This window comes from Athene cunicularia (assembly GCF_003259725.1).
Source record: "Athene cunicularia isolate RWA chromosome 13 unlocalized genomic scaffold, athCun1 chr13_part1, whole genome shotgun sequence".
In the NCBI taxonomy this organism is placed as follows: Eukaryota; Metazoa; Chordata; class Aves; order Strigiformes; family Strigidae; genus Athene; species Athene cunicularia.
This window is the reverse complement of record NW_020799117.1, coordinates 5,569,388-5,588,536: the sequence shown is the minus strand read 5'-3', so window position 1 is coordinate 5,588,536 and position 19,149 is coordinate 5,569,388. Positions and strand designations below refer to the sequence as shown.

General features: G+C 38.2%; 2 protein-coding genes across 4 annotated transcripts in view; both read left to right on the top strand.

Moving 5' to 3' along the window:
* Positions 1 to 19,149, top strand: part of MAPK9 (mitogen-activated protein kinase 9) — a 53,916-nt gene that overhangs the window by 4,523 nt on the left and 30,244 nt on the right. For all 3 annotated transcript variants that reach the window (XM_026857974.1, XM_026857976.1, XM_026857975.1), the window contains exon 2: positions 2,864 to 2,867. The gene's annotated coding sequence lies outside the window, so the exon portion shown is untranslated. The remainder of the gene's footprint in view (positions 1 to 2,863; positions 2,868 to 19,149) is intronic.
* Positions 6,928 to 17,798, top strand: GFPT2 (glutamine-fructose-6-phosphate transaminase 2). The gene is made up of 15 exons (XM_026857973.1): positions 6,928 to 6,980; positions 7,484 to 7,618; positions 9,115 to 9,176; positions 10,770 to 10,849; positions 11,132 to 11,249; positions 11,954 to 12,117; positions 12,655 to 12,750; positions 12,856 to 12,953; positions 13,295 to 13,415; positions 13,731 to 13,888; positions 14,024 to 14,138; positions 14,751 to 14,878; positions 15,613 to 15,780; positions 16,203 to 16,364; positions 16,957 to 17,798. Exons 2-15 carry the CDS (start codon positions 7,550 to 7,552, stop codon positions 16,999 to 17,001), a joined length of 1,584 nt encoding a protein of 527 aa, XP_026713774.1. The 5' UTR covers positions 6,928 to 6,980; positions 7,484 to 7,549; the 3' UTR covers positions 17,002 to 17,798.

Genomic DNA, 19,149 nt, shown 5'->3' with positions numbered 1-19,149 from the left:
CCTCCGGGCGGGCCGGAGCTGGGGCCTCCCCCGGGCCGCTGGGAGGAGCGGGGTGCCCCGGGCCGGCCGCCGCTCCTGCCGGGGTGCTTTGTCCCTGAGCTGAGGGGTGTCCGGCAGCCCCGCGGGGCGTCCCGCGCCCCCCTGCAGCGGCTTCGTCCGGGACTGGCCCCGCTGCATCCATTCTGGGGGGTGGGAACGGGGAATGACCGGCTCTTGCGGCCGTGGCAGGTAAAGCTCCTCCGTTCGCCCCCTTCTCCCAAGGAGAGGAAATTCCTTCGCTGCTCCCCACAACCTCCCCAATCTGTGCCCTCCCTGCCCGGCTTGGCCCGGATTTCTGATCGGAAAACGTCCCGTTCCCACCGCCCGGCTGCCCCGGGGGTATCTCGGCTCCTCCTGATGCCTCAGTGCATCACTGCTTTGGCTGATGTACAGGCTTCTAGAGGCGTTTGCCTCTGGTTTTCCTAATCTAGGACTAGGGATTAGTTGTAACTCACTTCCCAATTGCGGCAATAGGGAGAGTTTGTTTTCAAACAAAGGCTGTGAAGGAGCTTAATTCTTAGCTGATGTGAGTTTATTCACCTTCCTTTATCTAATAAAGATGAGATGGTGAAGATAATACCTACAGCGTGTATGCATACAGCGTGGATGCAGTTGCTTAGATATGCTTTGGATCACATTAAAATCAAACTGCAGGTTCAGAAGCTGTTAATGCAATACATTTTAGTTACGGAGGAAATTTTAGTGAATTTTTACCTGTCCATTCACTAAAACCTCCTCTCAGGTCTGGAAGGATACTTTTGTTGAAAGTAGAAAAGATTGTGCTTGTACTTAGCCACCATGAACAAACCCTCTTTTGTGAGAAGCAGACTGAAAGTGAGTTGAGTTACTGCTCCCAAAAATGTACTTTCTGAGCTAGATATCATTTCCCTGCCTCCACATCCTTTTTAATTGTAACCTTAGAGCAAGGAGTCCAGTAAGCCTCTTTCACTTCAATGGAAACATGAGGTGATATTGTTTGAGCTCCTACGTGACTCTCAGGTCACTTATCAATGAGACAAGCTCACTGTCTTCTAAACAAAACCCATTTAGGTGAGAGACTTGGCCCAGTGCCTAAGCAAACCAAAGGTATTGGTGGCAAGCACTAAGCAGTGAGACATAATGGTAACATCAAAAACTTTGCATATCTGGGCTCTATATTGATTGGGAAATGAGGGTGTTAACAGTGTTAAATGAGTTTGGTAAAGCATCTATCTTGGGGTGGAGTGACTGACTCAGTATGAAATGACAAAGAGAGTGGCAGTTCATGAAGTGCAGTGAGAGTAGTGTTAGTTTTCTTCCCATCAACATTTGGAGACCTTTTATGTGGCATTTGTTATCATGAAAGATGTCCCGTATCTTCCTTGCTAGGCTGATTTGCTGTAAAAAGTGCAGTGAGGTTGCAACCAGCAGTTCCAAATTACCTTTTTTGTTTGTTTTTATTTTTGCATATCTTCCCAGGTGTAAGTGTTGAAAATATGTCCTCTTGTGGGTTTTTTTCCTGACTTCAGGTAGCACATGAAGATTTAATTGTATGTTTTCTATTTTGAAAATACATAGGTCGTTAAATACTGCCATAAACATGCTCTTTAGGAAACAAAGTTAGATGTTGTCACACTAACATGTAAGAAGACGGTATAGCAAAAGTGTGCAGGGTTTAAAAACCAGGTAAGATGCTCTTAAACTGATGATCTACCTATTTTAGATCAAAATTAATTTCATCAGGGTATGAAGTTGAGACTGGGACTTTCTCAAAGATAAGTTTCCGGCATCACCAATGTGCTTACCTTTATAGAGGCATCATTTTATGTTAAAAAATAAAAATAAAACTAAAACTGTTCAAACTTCAAGTATAGGCTGCCCCCTTCTTGATTTTGGTGAAGTCTTGCAATTGCAAGAGTTCTTGTGGATTTTTCATACAAAAAGTACTCTTTTTGATGCTCTGCTTGCAATCCTGAAAGGGAAAGAGGAGACTCTAAAGCCTTGCTATGCACATGCAGGAAAAGCCTTGCTCTTAGTGTCTGCACCCAATTAAAGCTGGTTTTAGTAACATTTTAACAACCTTCTGTTTCTGTTTTGAGTATCTGATTCTAAAGGTAAGCCATACAAGATTGACCTAGTTCACGCTTCTGTGCAAACTTTTTAATTATGGGAAGTTATAAATTATATTCAGCATTCAGATTGAGACAATACCCTAGTAAAACACATCTTAATTTTTTTTCATTAGATTCTGATTGTATGTATGACTTGGGAAAGTATTTATTTGATCATGTGCTGACGAATAAACATTACCTTACCTGATAGGTATCACTTCAGTATTAGCTTAGAGAGTACTTGAGTCTTCACTGGGGAGGAGAGATGCAAGCTCTGGAAATGGCATCTAATATCTTGGGGAGGCCATTATAAAGTAACTTGTGAGCATCACAAAACTTCCTTATCATGAGTATGATTCAACCAAGATTCAGTTGTACTGGTTTGTTTCCAGAAGGAATTAAGGTACAAGAAGTCTTTATCAGAAGTTGTTTCTACATGAGTTGAGCAATGTGCTTTAAATCTAGCCAAAATGATGACTGAGTAGGGAAGAAAATATGCAAGAGGGTAAATCATGAAACAGAAAAGTACTAGAGAAACAATGCTGAGAGTAAAATTTATTTCCTTTAACTGAAAGAGTTTATATTTCTTGAAGTCAGGCTGAAGCTATTGCTTTCATTGTAAATGGCCTCTAGTGACTTCTGCGTCTTATAATTCACGTGTGTGGAAGCACAGCTACGGTTCCCTGGAAACAAGGATCTTTTTAACAATTGCAGCACACTGGTAGCATTGTAAGGACGGTCCCGAAGGAAGGTTCTTCCTGGAGCTCTGTGTAGTCAGAGATGCCACATGGATCATACAAGGCTGATGCATCTTAAATACATTGTGAAATCTGGCCTAGAAAGTAGAGCTGGATCTGAAATGAGGTGTGTAGCAATATTTTGGAATGATGTTGTGAAACTTGTATTGAAGAAATTGAAGAATGCTGCTCTTGAGGTTCGTGGTTAGTGCCAGAGAACGGTAAATAATCTGTCTGGAAAAATGATCAACAAGCTCTCAGTCTATACTGTATATAACCAGAGGCGTAATTTTTCAAAGCATCCATGAAGAACAATATTTAGCTGTTCAAATTCCCAAATACCTCTTTAAATGCAACTGTTGACTTAATATCTTCGTTAATGTTGGACACTCTAGAAATCATTAGGCTGGCCTCCTCATAAATCTCACTTCTGTAGCAGAAAAGAATTTTTCACCCTTTAATCCTTCCAGGATAAATTCAGAGACCAATGTAATAGTTTGTTAGTCTCACTGTCAAATCAACAGTATTAATGGCTTAAAACCAGTGGAGTAACTGAATTCACGACAATATTTATAAGGGAGATTTATTGGTGTATCATTATAACAGCATCTTCACTACAGCTATTTACAGTTCAAAACCCTTAATTGAAGGGGAAGAGGATGTTAAATTTCAAACAAAGGCCTTTTCTATCTAAAATGCTTGTCTGAACTGCTTATCTGTTGAGCTCTTAAAAGTCTGGGTTTTGCTAGCTGTAGTCTCCAGTCCTGACTTGTTGCTTGGAGAAACTGTTGAAACAGTGAAATTAGATATTTCTGTTTTACTGGGGTACAGATTTGCAAGAGTTCATAAAAGGGCCTAATATATCCTTGTAAATGGAGAAGTCTCAGGAAGAGCAGTAGGCAGAGAAAAGGAATGGTTGTGTTTTCCTTTGCAGGTGACTTTTTTATTACACCTTTTCTAAAGATAAAACATCCCCTGAACTCCTTCTAATGAATAAATCTTGTGTACTTTTGCTTTCCAAAAAAAAATTTTAAAAAATTGTGCAGGGGTGGGATGAGAGAACCAACTCCAAAACTAAAAAAGCCACTTCTTGGTTGATGACTGGTCTATTCAATAGAAGAGGGATCAGCCTTTCAGACTTTTCCAGGCTCTGTTTGCCAAGTAGGCAAGGAATGAGTTCACATCTTTCCCTATGACGCCTCTGTAAGTGTTGACCTGAGTAACACGGGGCAAGCAAATGGATCTCATGTCTCTACTGAGTTGAGTTTGGCAGGCACCATTATGTTGAGGCAGTGCAAAGGGTGAATGCTTGTTTTTTGGGTGACCCTGGTTTTGTATCTTCTGTTTCTTTCCTTTGTTGTCCTATTCTTTTGACTTCTGCCCTTTCTTTTTTTTTTTTTTTTTTTTTTTTTCTCTATCTGTTCTCCTCCTGCTGAAGTGACTGTTGTATACAGGATTAAGCTGGAGCCTTTCATAAATAGATGTTGTGCCTAGTACCTACCCGTGGGTATTTAAGGCCATGACTTTGATTACAAAAGTCTCCTTGTGTTAGTACTGGTGAATATATTCCTTCTTTGAATGTCTGGATATGAAATAGATCACAATGTTCCCATTTTCAGCTGTGGTTTTCATGAAAAGTAGAAATTTCAACTGTTTAACTCTTGGTGGGTAACATGAGGAGAGTGAAACTGGCCAGGAAAGTGAGAGTCCTGAATCCTCTATTCTATTTGAACTCTTTCCACTAAAAAAACTGTTAGGAGGAATTGTACTAATTGGGAGATTGAGTCCCCCAGGAACTCTCTGTGATAGGGTTTTAACTTGAGTCTGAAGGGATGCAAACTAAAAAAATTTTGCTTCTTTTTAACCCCCTTCTCCCTTTCTCTTTAAACAGGAATTTTTGCTTATCTAAACTACAGAGTGCCTCGGACTCGGAAGGAAATATTTGAAACCCTGATAAAAGGATTACAGAGACTGGAATACAGAGGATATGACTCTGCAGGTATGTAAACTGAACAAATTAGCAACCAATAGCTACTTCTATGACTTTTTGGGTATTTTCAACATCTATGTTCTGGATTTTTCTTTTTTTATCCTGCAGACTAAAAGATCAGAACTAATTACCTTGATTCTTGGAGTTTCTTCTTCAACTTTCCTCAGGACTTTAAACTGGGTGCTTTGCTCTTTAATCAGATGGTGGTTGAGGTTTAGTACACATAAGCAAAGCAAACAGGGTGTGAGGAAGAAGGCCTCCATACAGGGTCATGTAGTTTGTGCCTCAGCCTTTTTTTTTGTACATGTGAATCCCAGTGAAAGGATGAGGAAGATTAGACCTTTCTTTAAATTTAAGTTGGCTAATTTCATTGGGCAAAGTGTATCAATCTGTCCTCAAGAAAAATTTGAGATGGCTCATGTATATTTTCATCTGTGCAGCGGTTATAGACTTCATCTAGGGACAGACTTCAAATATATCCCTTTGAAGGATAATTTAAAAATAATTGTTTCACTAACATGTCAGCCGTCTTTTCATCCAGTGTATTTCATGATTTAAATAACACTTGTGACTATGTCCTATACTGTAGGAGTGGCAATTGATGGAAATAATAATGAAGATAAAGAAAGGTTCATCAAACTAGTTAAGAAAAGAGGAAAAGTAAAGGCCCTGGAAGAAGAGTTGTACAGTAAGTGTCTTAAAAATTACCCCTTTACTTCGGCATCCCAGTGAGATATCATCTGCATCTCAGCAGAAAGTCAGACCATGAAATTACAGTTACGTTTTTGTACCAGAAATAACTGCATTATGTAATCCAACGGCAGTTAAATTGTTTGTGCCTCACAAATCTGCACTTGAAGAGCAAGCTGGTCTTTAGGTACAAAGTTGTGAAATTATCAGTCTGCTCTCCACTCTCTTGGTTGCTTCTTTGTTTGAGACCTGGGCTCCCTTGGTGCTTTACTCAGATGATTTCTGTGCTTGGTAGCTGAAATGCTGAAACATGGACTCTGACAGAATTTACGACCATTTAAGCAGCTGGCTGTCATCACAATCTGCTTTATGCAGTGCTTCCATCTGTGAAGAACTGAAGTTTTATTTTAATACGTTTACATTATAATTTGTAGTAATGTGGTCTGTTAGCCTAGCTGTTAGTATTGGCTGAAAATGTTTGAGTCTTGGCAAACAAAGTTTTAATCACAGTAACTTGAACTATCTGAAGTGTAATGTCTGGAAAGCAAATGGTTTAAAAGAAGACCAGAAGATAACTTTTAGATTTTGCCTGTAGGAATTCTCTTAGTGTTTTACTAGGGGTGTGTGTGTATGTGTGAGAGACTCAACCTTAAATATTCATTCAGTAAACTGAATTTCTTGTGTATAGAACAAGATGACCTGGATTCAAAAGCAGATTTTGAAACACATTTTGGAATTGCTCATACTCGCTGGGCGACCCATGGAGTACCAAGTGCAATAAATAGTCACCCTCAGCGATCAGATAAAAGGAATGGTATGTGATCTGCAGCACTCTGGAACTGTATGAATTTGAAATAGTTCAATCTACATAGTACATATGTTCTCCTTTCTTACTAGTGTTATAGTATTTATTTTCTATACTAGGGCTAAGCTGTTGCCATTTTAAGTTAGACACTTTCACAGTAAAATAGCCTCTTCAGAGGCTAAAGTAACACTGTAAAAGAATAATGAGTGCCATTCTCTGAAAATTGATGCAAATTAGTCAAAGTACAACAGTCGTCTTTTAAAAGATAAGACTGAAAATGTAAATGCATCAATATTGTCTGGGCTGGAAAAGGGAGATTTTATATCACTTTTCACTTGAGATGGCTTGGTGGTATTCTACTGCCTGTAGTTTAAAGCTGTCTTAATGATTTGGAACAACCTTTGTAAGCTTCTGCTTTCTGTTATCGATTTTGTGATAAACTGTAGGTCTGAAAGCTCTAGCAGGTAGATTCTAGTATACTACTAAGCTTTTCTCCCTCTAATTTTGTGTTCTGAGTTAAATATCTTATTTTTTTGCTACTGATGAGGATATATTTTTTTTCCCTTTCAGAATTTGTTGTTATCCATAATGGAATCATCACAAATTATAAGGACTTGAGAAAATTTCTGGTGAGTCTGTGGCAACTTGATTCTAAAACGAGAAAGTAAATGCTCCACCAACTATCGTCAGATATTTCATGATTTTGTTGGAATCTGAATGCAAGTTTCTTGATATCATCTATAAAATAGTGAAGGAGTCTGCCTAATAAAGATACTGGTGAAGTAGAGTATGTTCTTGTAATCCTAAATGCAAAGTCATAATGAGTAGAGTAGCAATTTACGCTCAAATTCTTTGAGAGGGTCTGTGGAGTGAGCTCCCCCATGTTACTTGTTGCTTGACAGATGTTAAACAAATCTTACTACTTGTCTTATTAGAGTATTTCTGGAAGATTAGCTATGACATGATGAGTCTTTAATATTTCGTTTATAGTGATACATATCCACTAGTCAGTGTAGTGTTCCAAGCAGTCTATCTTACTGTGCAGTTCCTGGTGGGAGGAAGCTGAGGCCCTTCAGTGTTTCTTGCCTTAGGATGAAAACAGGTTTTTTTACTCTTCTATTTGATACTTCAGGAGAGCAAAGGCTATGAATTTGAATCTGAAACGGATACAGAAACAATCCCCAAATTGATCAAATACATGTATGACAACAGAGAGAGTGAGGACACCAGTTTTTCAGCCTTGGTAGAAAGAGTTATTCAACAGCTGGTAAGTGGGACATTCCTGTTTTCCTGGACTACAGTATAAGCTATTTGTGGGATTCCTTAGTATTGTGCATTTAGATCCTCTGCAGGAGTCCTCAGAAAAGTGCTGCAAATAACACTTTTTTGGCCTCTAAACAATGCTTAATAGACCAAGAAATGAGATTAACATTTTGGAAACTTAAAAGGCTTTTCAGTGGTAAATCTTTAAATTGCATTAGCAGTGGGGTTTTTTTTTGTAGTTTGTTGGTTTTGGGGGTGTTTGGGGTTTTTTTGTGTTTTGTTTTTTTTTTTTCAAGTGAGAGGTTATCACAGTTTTTTAATGAAGCAACTTATTTTTAAAAAATTAATAGCCTCTGGGAGTTGAAATCTCTCATAAAGGGGAGTGTGTTCTTAAAGGCTATCCTGATCATGTTAAAACACTGCTGTGATTCAAGTTTATCTAATAATATGCCTTGGCTCCCATATTTGGAAATAGATCTAACAAGCTGTACTGATTCATGGTGTAGTTGATTTCCAAACTGCGAAGTGGGAATCTACTGTTAGTTAGTATGTGAACGCTTAAAAATGTTGATAGATGCATTGCAAGCTTGGAGAAAGCTTGCTTTGTTTCCTCCCCCAGACTCCAGGCAGATGTTTTCCCTCCCCTTCCTGCAGTTTCTTACACTCTTTTCACGTCCCCTTTTTCCTCTCCGAAGCAACTCTGTAGGATTCCTCTAGAGCAGGGCTGATACACACAAAGACCTGTATGGGTGAAGAGGGAAGAGTGGTGCAGCCACCTAGTTGAGGGGAAGGGTGGCTTCCCCTCACCACAGAACAAGAGCAGAGTAGTCTGACTGGAGTTCCTGGGAGAGGAGTGAATGTTACCATCTCTTCTGTTTGCAGAGTGGAGGCGGCTTTTGCTCCTGCTTTTGTAATACTCCTCAATCTGCAAGCTGTGTTAATACTATACAGTGCTTGACTGTGTGTTCCTGGTTTCGTGTTGTGGATTTGGGGGTTTTGTTGGTGGAGGTTTTGTTTTGTGGGTTTGGTCTTTTTTTTTTTTTTTTTTTTTTTTTAAATACATTAGTGAGAATTTGCTACTTAAACTAGAAGTAGTAACTCCAACATTTTAGCTGAAAATGCATGATAAAATGCAGCTACATCCATTAAAAGTCTCACTGAAAGTAAAGGTCTGACAGTCTTCATGCTGATTACAAGCAACATCTGAGAGTTTCTTAACCCTTGCATTGGAAGGTATTGTTTTTATTTATAAAGAGAAGCTAAGTGCTCACTTCCTGATCTTTCAGCTGTTGCACTGTTATGTGCACGTTAGCTTGTTCTGCTCCCTGACCAATTCCTTTTAAGGTGCAGTCTGACTTCCAGGAAGAGATTCCTGATAGTATAAAGAGCTCTCCTTCACAGCCCCCTCAGGAAGAGGGGCCCCACTTTAACGCGATGTAACTAATTGAAATAAGTTGTTTAAGATTATTTTTTTATCTCTTCTGTTTGCATGGTTTCCAGGAAGGTGCTTTTGCATTGGTTTTCAAAAGCATCCATTATCCAGGTGAAGCTGTTGCTACCAGGTTAGTGAAAGTCCATTTTGTACTTAGTTCATGCTCTTTTAAAAAAAAATAAATTGCTAACATCTCTTAAAAAAACAAACAAACCACCACCACCCTCCAAAAAAAGACCCAACCAAAAAAACCCCCTAAAACCCCTGAAGAAACGTAGAATTCTGATGTTTAAAATTCTTAATTAACCAAAACTCTGAAGTAGGTAGCTGCACTAATGGAATCTGTGTGAAATGCAGCAAAGTTCTTCTGAGCATCTCTTCAATTGTCTGTTAAATAGAACTTAATTTGAGCTGTAGTGACTGCAGGTCACAGAATTTCCAGAGGCTTGTGTTGATTCTCTAGGGTATTTAACTTGATTCTGTTTAATAAATTAGCTGTGACCACTCACTGCAAAGACAGTAGTGAAAAGTAATCGGATGATGTTTTCTTGCTTCATGCACATACACTTCTGGTTGCAGATCATCCAAATGGCACACTGAAGAGTGTACTACTGACACTCAATCCCATAGTCTGTCCTTTTATCTCTTACAGCGTGTCAATAAAGCAGCTCAGTGTAACTCCTGTTTCTAAAGTGGTATTAACATTACCCTGTATCAAAAAGGGAGGGAGAAGGGTATGGTTCAATTTTACTTCACATTGAATTAAGGCTAAGATAAATATGTTCAGGTTGGCTAAAATGCCATCATACTAATAGGTTATACAAACAGTGTTCTATAGCTGTCACAGCATTTATGATTATTTTTTTTTCCTGTGTAAATTCTGCTTTTATTTATGACTTGGAAAACAACTTTCAGGAAATGTAAAGTTACTAAAGTAGCAAGTGAAGTAGCAGTGGGAATAAACACTGTCTTATCCTACAACCAAAACCCCCATATTTTCTGTGTGCTAAAATGGGACTATATTAAAATTGTGAAAAAGCCAGCTGTATCATCATTCTAACTGGAGAACATCTTCTGAAATGAACTATTCTATATGTGGTTCAGGTTTGGGTTTTTAGGAGTGAGGGGATTAAGAGAAGCTAAATTTGTAATCTGAGGTCTTGGGGGTGGTGTGAATTACTCTTTTATTCCTGGGAGATTTATTTTTTTTAAAATAAACTCTTCAGTGTGGCACATGCCCCATATAATTGAAAAATTATCTTAATAAGCTACAGTTTCAGAGGTGCAGTAGTGATGGTTGACATTTCTTAATTTAAAAGACTAAAGGGTGGAACAGTATTTCAATAGTAAAGAGCACTGGAGCTTATTGCTGGCTCACTTCAGAGGCAGAGTAACCTTTGTTTAAGAGCAGCATTCAAATCGGTGCTTGTGCTAAGCTGTTTTGTGATTACTGGAAGGAAAGCAACTAGTTCATGTATGTTCTCCTCTACCTGGGTGTAGTTCATGGGGAAAGAATCACCAAGGCATACAGTACCTATTCGTGTAATGATATTTGGTGAATCTGTCAGAAACAAGCCAATTTTATGTAACTCCTGCCAGGATTGGGGTTGAGGACTATCTTTAGGAAAGCTAGGTGGGATATTGTCTTTCAACTTCCCAGATGTCCTTTGACTTCTTTGTATGCACCTTTATCTTTATAAACTTGCATGTTTTCCCTTTGTAGGAGAGGGAGTCCTTTGCTCATTGGAGTTAGGAGCAAGTACAAGCTCTCCACTGAACAGATTCCTGTTTTATATAGAACATGTAAGTTGATAAATCAAATTACATTATTTTTAACAATTAAAATTGTTAACTTTATGATTAGAAATTAGGTTAATTGGTCTTTATACTATAAAACTACCAGTTGATGCCCAAATAGCTTCTTAGCTGAGGTTGTTATATTTTTATACTACAGAACGTGTTCTTCATGTAAAAGTCCCATCCCCTCAAAATACTTGTGTAACTGTGATGACTTGAACCTGTGTAGACAGTAACCTCTAACTTGAACATTGGTTTTGCATTTAAAGTGTCTAATTTCTTTAATAGGCAACATTGAGAATGTAAAGAACATATGCAATTCACGAATGAAAAGATTGGACAGCTCTACCTGCCTGCATGCTGTTGGGGATAAGGCAGTAGAATTCTTCTTTGCTTCAGATGCAAGGTAGTAAAAGTACTTAAACGTTTCTCAAAATACTGTTTTTGTTCAGAAGCGAGATAGTTCTGGAAATCTTATGCTGTCTTCCTGCTGTATAATTGTTTTCTGATAAAATAGTTTCTAATCAAGGTAACTTCGTAAAGCCCCCAGGCTAAGGTACTTGAAAAATGTGAAGGCTTGACATCAGCATTTTTACTGCAAATGAGTGCAATATCTGCCAGGTGCTAACCTCTATGTAAAATACATCCAGTGGAGGAAGTTAAGTTGGGTACAAATAGACACTATCAGCTGAGTATTTGGGCAGACTATACGTTAGTCTGGGTTTTGGCATTTTAATCCAGCTATCACAGGAAGAGATAGTGGTGTGATTCCAAACTTAGCAGCAACCTGGTGTACACATTTATCTTGGGAAGAAGACTGTGACCTTAGGGGTCCATCAGGAACACTGGGAGGCAGGATCAGTTCAGCAGGAACTTGCTGATGCGAGATGCCATGGTTCCCCAGCCTCGTGCTCCGTGTTCCTGTGAGAGTGCAGGAGGAGCAGCAGATGGAGCCATTTCCTTTAAGATGGCTTTATCTGTAGTTAAGACCAAAAGGAAGATAGAAAAGGGGCTGGAAGTGCTGTGTGGCATATTTAATTGCTTTGAGGAGTGCTGCTACCAACTCTTAGTGACATGTCAGGTTTGTCTTGCTTCTGTTTTTTTCTGTAGTGCTATTATTGAGCACACCAACAGAGTAATTTTCTTAGAAGATGATGACATTGCAGCAGTAACTGATGGGAAGCTTTCAATTCACCGTCTGGAGCGTTCAGCTAGTGATGATCCTTCCCGGGCCATCCAAACCTTGCAGATGGAATTGCAGCAAATCATGAAGGGTGGGTTGAAACATCTGTAAATGAATATCATTAAAGATGGATGGTTATTGACTGTAGTAGATAAGGCAGACAACTTCTCATTTGTTGTGAAAATGACCTGATATTTAGGCTGTTTGTAGTGGGAGCTGACAACTCGAAGATGAAGGGAAGATGGGTGGAATGGGACCCTACCCATTTTTAGCCTTGGAAAAGTCCTAGATGCTTCTACTTATCTCAGTATTTAGTGAAAATATAACTAAAGTTAACATGTTATAAGTGTTAGCAAACTTTGACTGTAAACTAAGAACTGAAGCGGAATACAGAAGTTTCCTTAGAAAGGAATTTAGTTACCTTGTCAGTGGTGGGAAATGAAACCAACCAAATTCTGAACTACCATCCCTCTTTTCTTCTCACCTATTCCTAAGATTTTGTTTAAGCTAACACAGTCAACTTAGATTAGCTTGCTACCACAGGTTGTCTTTAGAATCATCTCTTTGTAACTGTAATAGATTTCAGATAACAAACCTAAGCATTACCATGTAATGTTTTCCTAAACAGGTAACTTCAGTGCCTTCATGCAAAAGGAAATTTTTGAACAACCGGAATCAGTTGTCAATACGATGAGAGGGCGGGTGAATTTTGAAAGCAGCACAGGTAACTCAGGAAGGGCATTCAAGCTGCACTAAGCCTGCAAATTTTGAACATACTGACTAGAAAAAGAAAAACACCATTGATATATGCTTTTTTGTTTGTTTATAGTTCTGTTGGGGGGGCTGAAGGATCATTTGAAAGAAATCAGAAGATGCCGAAGACTGATCATTATTGGCTGTGGGACCAGTTACCATGCTGCAGTAGCTGTATGTTCAGCCTTAGCTTAAATGCATATATAACTCCATAGTTGCTGGGTTTCTAGCTCTTCATCTGCTTTTTCTTCTATATTTCAAACTTTGCCTTTCATTGAGGGCTCTTGCCCTTTTGTTTATTTTTCCTTTGTGCCACGTTCTTTATTAATGCTCCAATGCAGTTACCTACCATGCTAGAAATTAACTTTTTTCACCTCAGTTTTTAAAGCTTTGGTGAGCTGTAATGTTCAATTTTTGTACTAAGAATCCATTTAGATGATCTCTGACTCAATTTAAGATGTCAAGACTTCTATAGGTGGCAATATTAACAAATACTGTGTGCTGCTTGAATACAGACTCGACAAGTATTGGAAGAATTGACGGAATTACCAGTGATGGTGGAACTTGCTAGTGACTTCCTTGATAGAAACACACCTGTATTCAGAGATGATGTATGCTTTTTTATAAGTCAGTCAGGTAAGCTGCATTTACTGTTTTTCTTCACTTGAGTGAAAACTGTAGAAATATTAGAAAAAGCCAGTGATTTATTACTTTCTGCATGTTGCAAAGGAGGTTGGTGGCTAATGGCCCAGATTTGTCTTGAATGAAAGTTTCTTTCAGTCTTGATTCAAATATGTAGACAATGAGTGTGTGTTGAAAGATTGTTTTCGATTGCATTTCGCATTGTGTGTGGATGCAGTTATTGAGAACACAGTTACGTAGAATTTTATGCTTTTCAGGAATCGTTACTATCCTCTGTCAACCTGAAGTCAAAATGTAAATGTTTTCCAGGTGAAACTGCAGATACGCTTATGGCCCTGAGGTATTGTAAAGAACGTCGTGCTCTCACAGTTGGCATCACAAACACTGTCGGGAGCTCAATATCCAGGGAGACTGACTGTGGTGTACATATCAATGCAGGACCTGAGATAGGTGTGGCAAGCACAAAGGTAATTGCTGTTCGGTGTTTGACTTTCATACTTCAGCCCTGTGGAATCCAATTAAAATTTTAATTGTAGCACTTCAAACTGAGATCATACTAACTCTCTGAAGACTTAGCTGCTAAATGCTTTTTTTGTTTGCAGGCTTACACCAGCCAATTCGTGTCTCTTGTAATGTTTGGCCTAATGATGTCTGAAGACCGAATTTCCTTGCAGAAAAGGAGACAGGAAATCATTAGTGGACTAAAATCATTGCCAGGTATAGTAATATTTTGGGTTTGAGAAGGGATAGGGGATGTTGTTTAATGGGCAATATGAAATACTACTCAGGGATGTTTCTTTCTCGTTTAAGTTTTGCTCTCCCCCTCCTCCTGAAAGGTAGGCAACACAGAAAAATGGACTATTAGTTTCTGCATTAATTGCCAATTTTACAAGTGCCCTTCCAAGAAACTTAGAAGGAAGATCAGAATTTTCATTGGTTGGATTTTCTAATTACAATAAGGTAGTTTTACATGAAAAATATTACTTTATCTCCTAAACTGGTGATTTGAAATTTTTAAAGCCTTTCACTTTAAATTGGGATAGATAAAAGGAAACCAATTCAAGGTGACTTTAAAAACGGATGTACAGAACTTCCTTTAGAAATACAAATGGGATGTCTGAGCGCTGCTTAAACCAGTAGTTGCTTTAGATTTGTTACTGTAAATAAGCTGGAGAAAATATCCTTAAACTGCAGTTAAAGATGCAAAGTTAATGGCTGAATTATATTAAGCATATTTGTCCTAATTACTCATTAGAACATCCTACTACAAGCAAGCTATTTTTTCTAATTAAAAAGTTTTTAATATGTGCTTTTTGTGTGCCCCAATAGAGATGATTAAAGAAGTCTTGTCCTTGGATGAGAAGATACATGATTTGGCTCTTGAACTGTACAAACAAAGATCACTGCTGGTTATGGGTCGTGGGTATAATTATGCCACTTGTCTGGAAGGAGCTCTGGTAGGAACCCCTCAGTATTGTTGGATGTTATTGAAAATGAGCTTTTTTAGCTTCTGCAACATAGTTTATTTCTAATATTTCATTAAAATTTAATTCTGCTTCAGTAAAACTGCTATCTATAACTAAAAGCATTTAGTCCTGTTGGATTGAACACATGTAGGGTGAACCTGGATATGATATCAGTTTCTTTTTTCTTTCAAATAATAATAAATGCAGTGTTGAGTCTATTTAAAAAAAAAAAAACAACAAAAAAACCCCAAAAAACACGACAAAAACCACCAAACAATTTAAAATGCTGACCCATTTGAAAATAACACTGGAAGAACACAATGTGTTGAATGTTCAGATGAGATGCTCATGCAGGAAACTCATAAATTATGTTATGAACGTTCTGATGGAATGGATGCATATCTATCTCTCACAGAAGTTTGAAATGTTAAAGTGCATTAGCCAAGGTGGTGCTGGGTGTTCAGTTCTTAAAGTTCCTGTTGATTATTCCATTTCTTTGTCTGCAAACACACGTGCATGGGCAAGCTCTGCTTCCACCAGCAGCCTGCTAGAAATCCCAGCAGACAAGTCTGCCTGTTTTTGCCATTAACTGGTATTTGAAAATACCAATTTGATAGTGTATGTCTGTATTTAAGTGGCAGATGTACAGCTTTGGTGTTTTGTTTCTTGTGGCTTTTATTTCTCATCTGACCTACTAGTAACTTGATGGCATTTGTGTTTTTTAGAAAATAAAAGAAATCACATACATGCACTCTGAAGGTATCTTGGCTGGTGAGCTGAAACACGGGCCGTTAGCCCTCATAGATAAACAAATGCCTGTTATCATGGTGATAATGAAGGATCCTTGTTTCACCAAATGCCAGAATGCTCTGCAACAGGTCACTGCTCGACAGGTAAGCAGTTTATCTAATACAGTGTGATAGGGAAAGAGATTGTGGATGTCGTATTGCTGCTGACTGTGCCTCAGAAAAAGGATGTATTGGTGATTTTTTTTTTTCCTAATTATTAACATAAATAAGATGCATAATCTGCATTGTAGGTTCTCATTACAGGTTAACACCAGTAGTGAAAACTGATTGCATGTGGATCATTTGTTTGGGGTTTTTGTTTGTTTTGAAGCAAATGGAATTATGTTAAAACTCCTCAGGGTGAAAACATTCAAGTCTTACAGAACAGTGAGTGACAAAAGTCATTACACAAGACTGGCACTGTCTGTTAGCTACCCGAGCATCTTCAAACATAGTACAGGCATGCTGTGAACCAGTATTTCAAAGCAGTTCTAAGCCAGCTCTTCACACTGAAATTTTATTTTCAGGGTCGTCCAATCATTCTGTGTTCTAAAGAAGACACAGAAAGCTCAAAATTTGCCTACAAAACCATTGAGCTGCCTCATACAGTTGACTGCCTTCAAGGAGTCCTGAGTGTTATTCCTCTCCAGTTGCTCTCATTCCACCTGGCTGTTCTCAGAGGATACGATGTAAGTGCTTTCTATATTTAGCACTCCAGTTAGTGCAGTTTTGAACTTCCTCCCACAATGTAAATTGAGAGACCCAGTTATATGGCATGTCAAACAAAGAACTATGATAATAGTGAGTGGAGCTTGTAGTGACTAGTAGTAGAGGTGGCATTTCAGTGCAAATTCTTCTGTTTAATTTTTTTAATTGGTATCCTAAAAAAATTATAATTTGCTTAGTGTGATTAGTTAAGATAGGACTTTTTCAGATAACTAAATCTGAAAATGTGATATTGCACTTTAACCTAAAATAGTTCAGCGCTTTGTCCAGCTTAGCTTGACTCTGGCTGGGTGTGTCAGTTTGATAATGATGACTGCTTTGGAAAGATACCCTGTGCAAAACAAATATATATTTGTTAGGAGGGTTTTGGAAGCAATGATGAATTCAACAGTGAGTTGTTATCTTGCAGATCTGTAGTCGCTTGTGTGTGTTGAATGTGTCTAGAATAAAGCAGAACTCATTAGGAAGTCTAAAAAAAGCACACTAAATGAACTGTCGAATGCAGAATGTCAGTATTACTCTGTCATATATTGAGAGTCTGTCTCTTCATTCTAGGTGGACTTTCCAAGAAATTTGGCCAAATCTGTTACTGTAGAATAACAGCCAAGAACAGCTGATGTTTTTGTCACCAGACCTCTGAGTTATACTTGTAGAAATGTGTTGTTCTGAATTGATAGGTACATGTTTTTCTAAAGAGAATGACAGTGCTAACTGGAAAGTGTCAGAAGGATTTATCTTGCAGCTTTAAAAGCTTTTGATGTGCCTTGTACCCAAGTGCTTTTGCTCACAGCAAATACTCCTCTAAGTCCTGAAATTGCCAAAGAAGATAAAAATTGTTTACACATTATACTGAATGAACTTTTTCTACTGTGCAATATATATATACAGCTCTCTTCAGAGTAACTGTGAACATGTTTTTTAGCCTACACTACTTAACTAGTTTTAAAGATATAGTATTTATAAGTACAATTGTATAGCTTTTTTTAAGTTATTTTTTTAGTACGTTGCTTATCTGTAGCATTGGTAATGCTCAGAATGTAAATACTGAGCATGTTGACACTTGTGTACAGTTGTAGGAAAAAACCCTAACCAGCTTCAAACTGGAAATTTTTTATCCCTCTTCCTCCCCAGCTTCCCCTCCCTGCTTTGCATCTGTGTTTCGTATTTTAACCAGTCCTTTGCAAAGCTCTTTTGTGGCTGTAAATTCTCAGCTATGTTTTAAATTTCTGCTTCTTTCAACTAATTATTTGAAAAGCCAGAGCAACCTTTTGGTTTGTATGCCACCCCAGCTCTTATTTGCATAACATGTACAGTGCAACAAACTAAGGGAACTGGATGTCTTTCAAGTGATATTTCTGTTTGAAGAGTGTACAATGAAATTACAATGCAATTAAAAGATTGTATAATTCTTCTTGTTTTGTGGTTTTTGTTTTTAACTCGATGACTCCACATCTCTGGTCTGAACACAAGTACAACTCTGCAGTATTCTGATACATGTCTTGCCCCAGTGGGGTTAGTTCTTCCTGTGTCACACAGGTCTCCCAGGTACACACACCTTTCTTTTCCTTATCCAGCAGCTGTGTTTGAAAATAATATCTCAGGTTGCTCCATATCACTGTATTTCTGAAGCACATGAGTACAGGAGAATTAAAGTTTGGTGACTGTTTGTTAGTGTCTTGCCAGACATGTGCTGATACAGCAGTGTAATCTCTGATTGTAGTTGCTACTGTAGTTCACACCAGCTATTGATTAAACCTTTGTATTTTACCTTCTACTGAGGTAGATGAATGTGGGAAGAAATTTATTGCAAGTGAAAATAAAAGCTGTGTCTCTCTTTTTACATACAAAAATCTCCAGCACCCTATACTGGCAAATAGGGGACAGATTCAAACTCTAGAAGTAAAGCCATATTTTATTAATATATGTATTTGCAAAAGCATGCTTTGCTAGTTGTAAAGTAACTAGCGGTAGGAAGCATCAAAGTTTTTGCTTTCTTGTTACTTTGGAACAGTCAGAAATAATATTTAATTCTGCATTTTATTATCTAAATCCTTGACTAGTGGAGTTTTCTTTATGATACTCCTCTGCAGGCTTGCTTCTAAATGAAGATGTTTGAATGCTTATGTAGGTTAATAGCTTGAAAGTGTGACACTAGCTTGTTGTAATCAGAGCTTCTTACTGGAAACTGCTCTAGTACTTTTTATAAGCATAACGTAAAAGAACACAAATCATAACAAAAAGTGTCATGACAATCTGACCTAGATGCCAAGAATATGTAACTCTGTATCCAACATGTTTTGGTAAATGATACAAAGGCCCCTTTTACTGTCTTGTCTACTAGAACTGGTAACCTCTTCATATTAAAAAGTGGAGCTATTAAATGAAACTGATGTAATTCTGTCTATATGATACATTAAATTGTTTTTTAGAAATTACAGATGTGCTTTTCTAAAATCATCTATGAGAAATCCCAGAAAAGAAAGCTCCTCTTAGTCCTAGAAGAGATGGAAAAATATATCGAGTTTATTTTTAGTCAGCAGCTGTTTTTAAAAAAACAAGCAGTCCTAATGTCAAGGCAGGTGGTATGGTAATGTATAGAAGGCTTATGATTTTTGAGCGGTCAAAAATAGCTGGGGGAGTAAATCCCATCCCTTCTGCTCCATCCGCTGCGGAAAAGCCGTGGGGAGCCCATTCCCCAGCCTCGAGGCCATCGCAGGCCCGGCGGGGGCTTGCAGCTGCGTGGCGCTG

Coding starts and splice junctions, on each gene's coding strand:
- GFPT2 (XM_026857973.1), top strand. CDS start 7,550: ATGTATGACAACAGAGAGAGTGAGGACACCAGTTTTTCAGCCTTGGTA. Junction 9,177..10,769: donor GGTGAAGCTGTTGCTACCAG/GTTAGTGAAAGT, acceptor TTCCCTTTGTAG/GAGAGGGAGTCCTTTGCTCA. Junction 16,365..16,956: donor CTGTTCTCAGAGGATACGAT/GTAAGTGCTTTC, acceptor TCTTCATTCTAG/GTGGACTTTCCAAGAAATTT.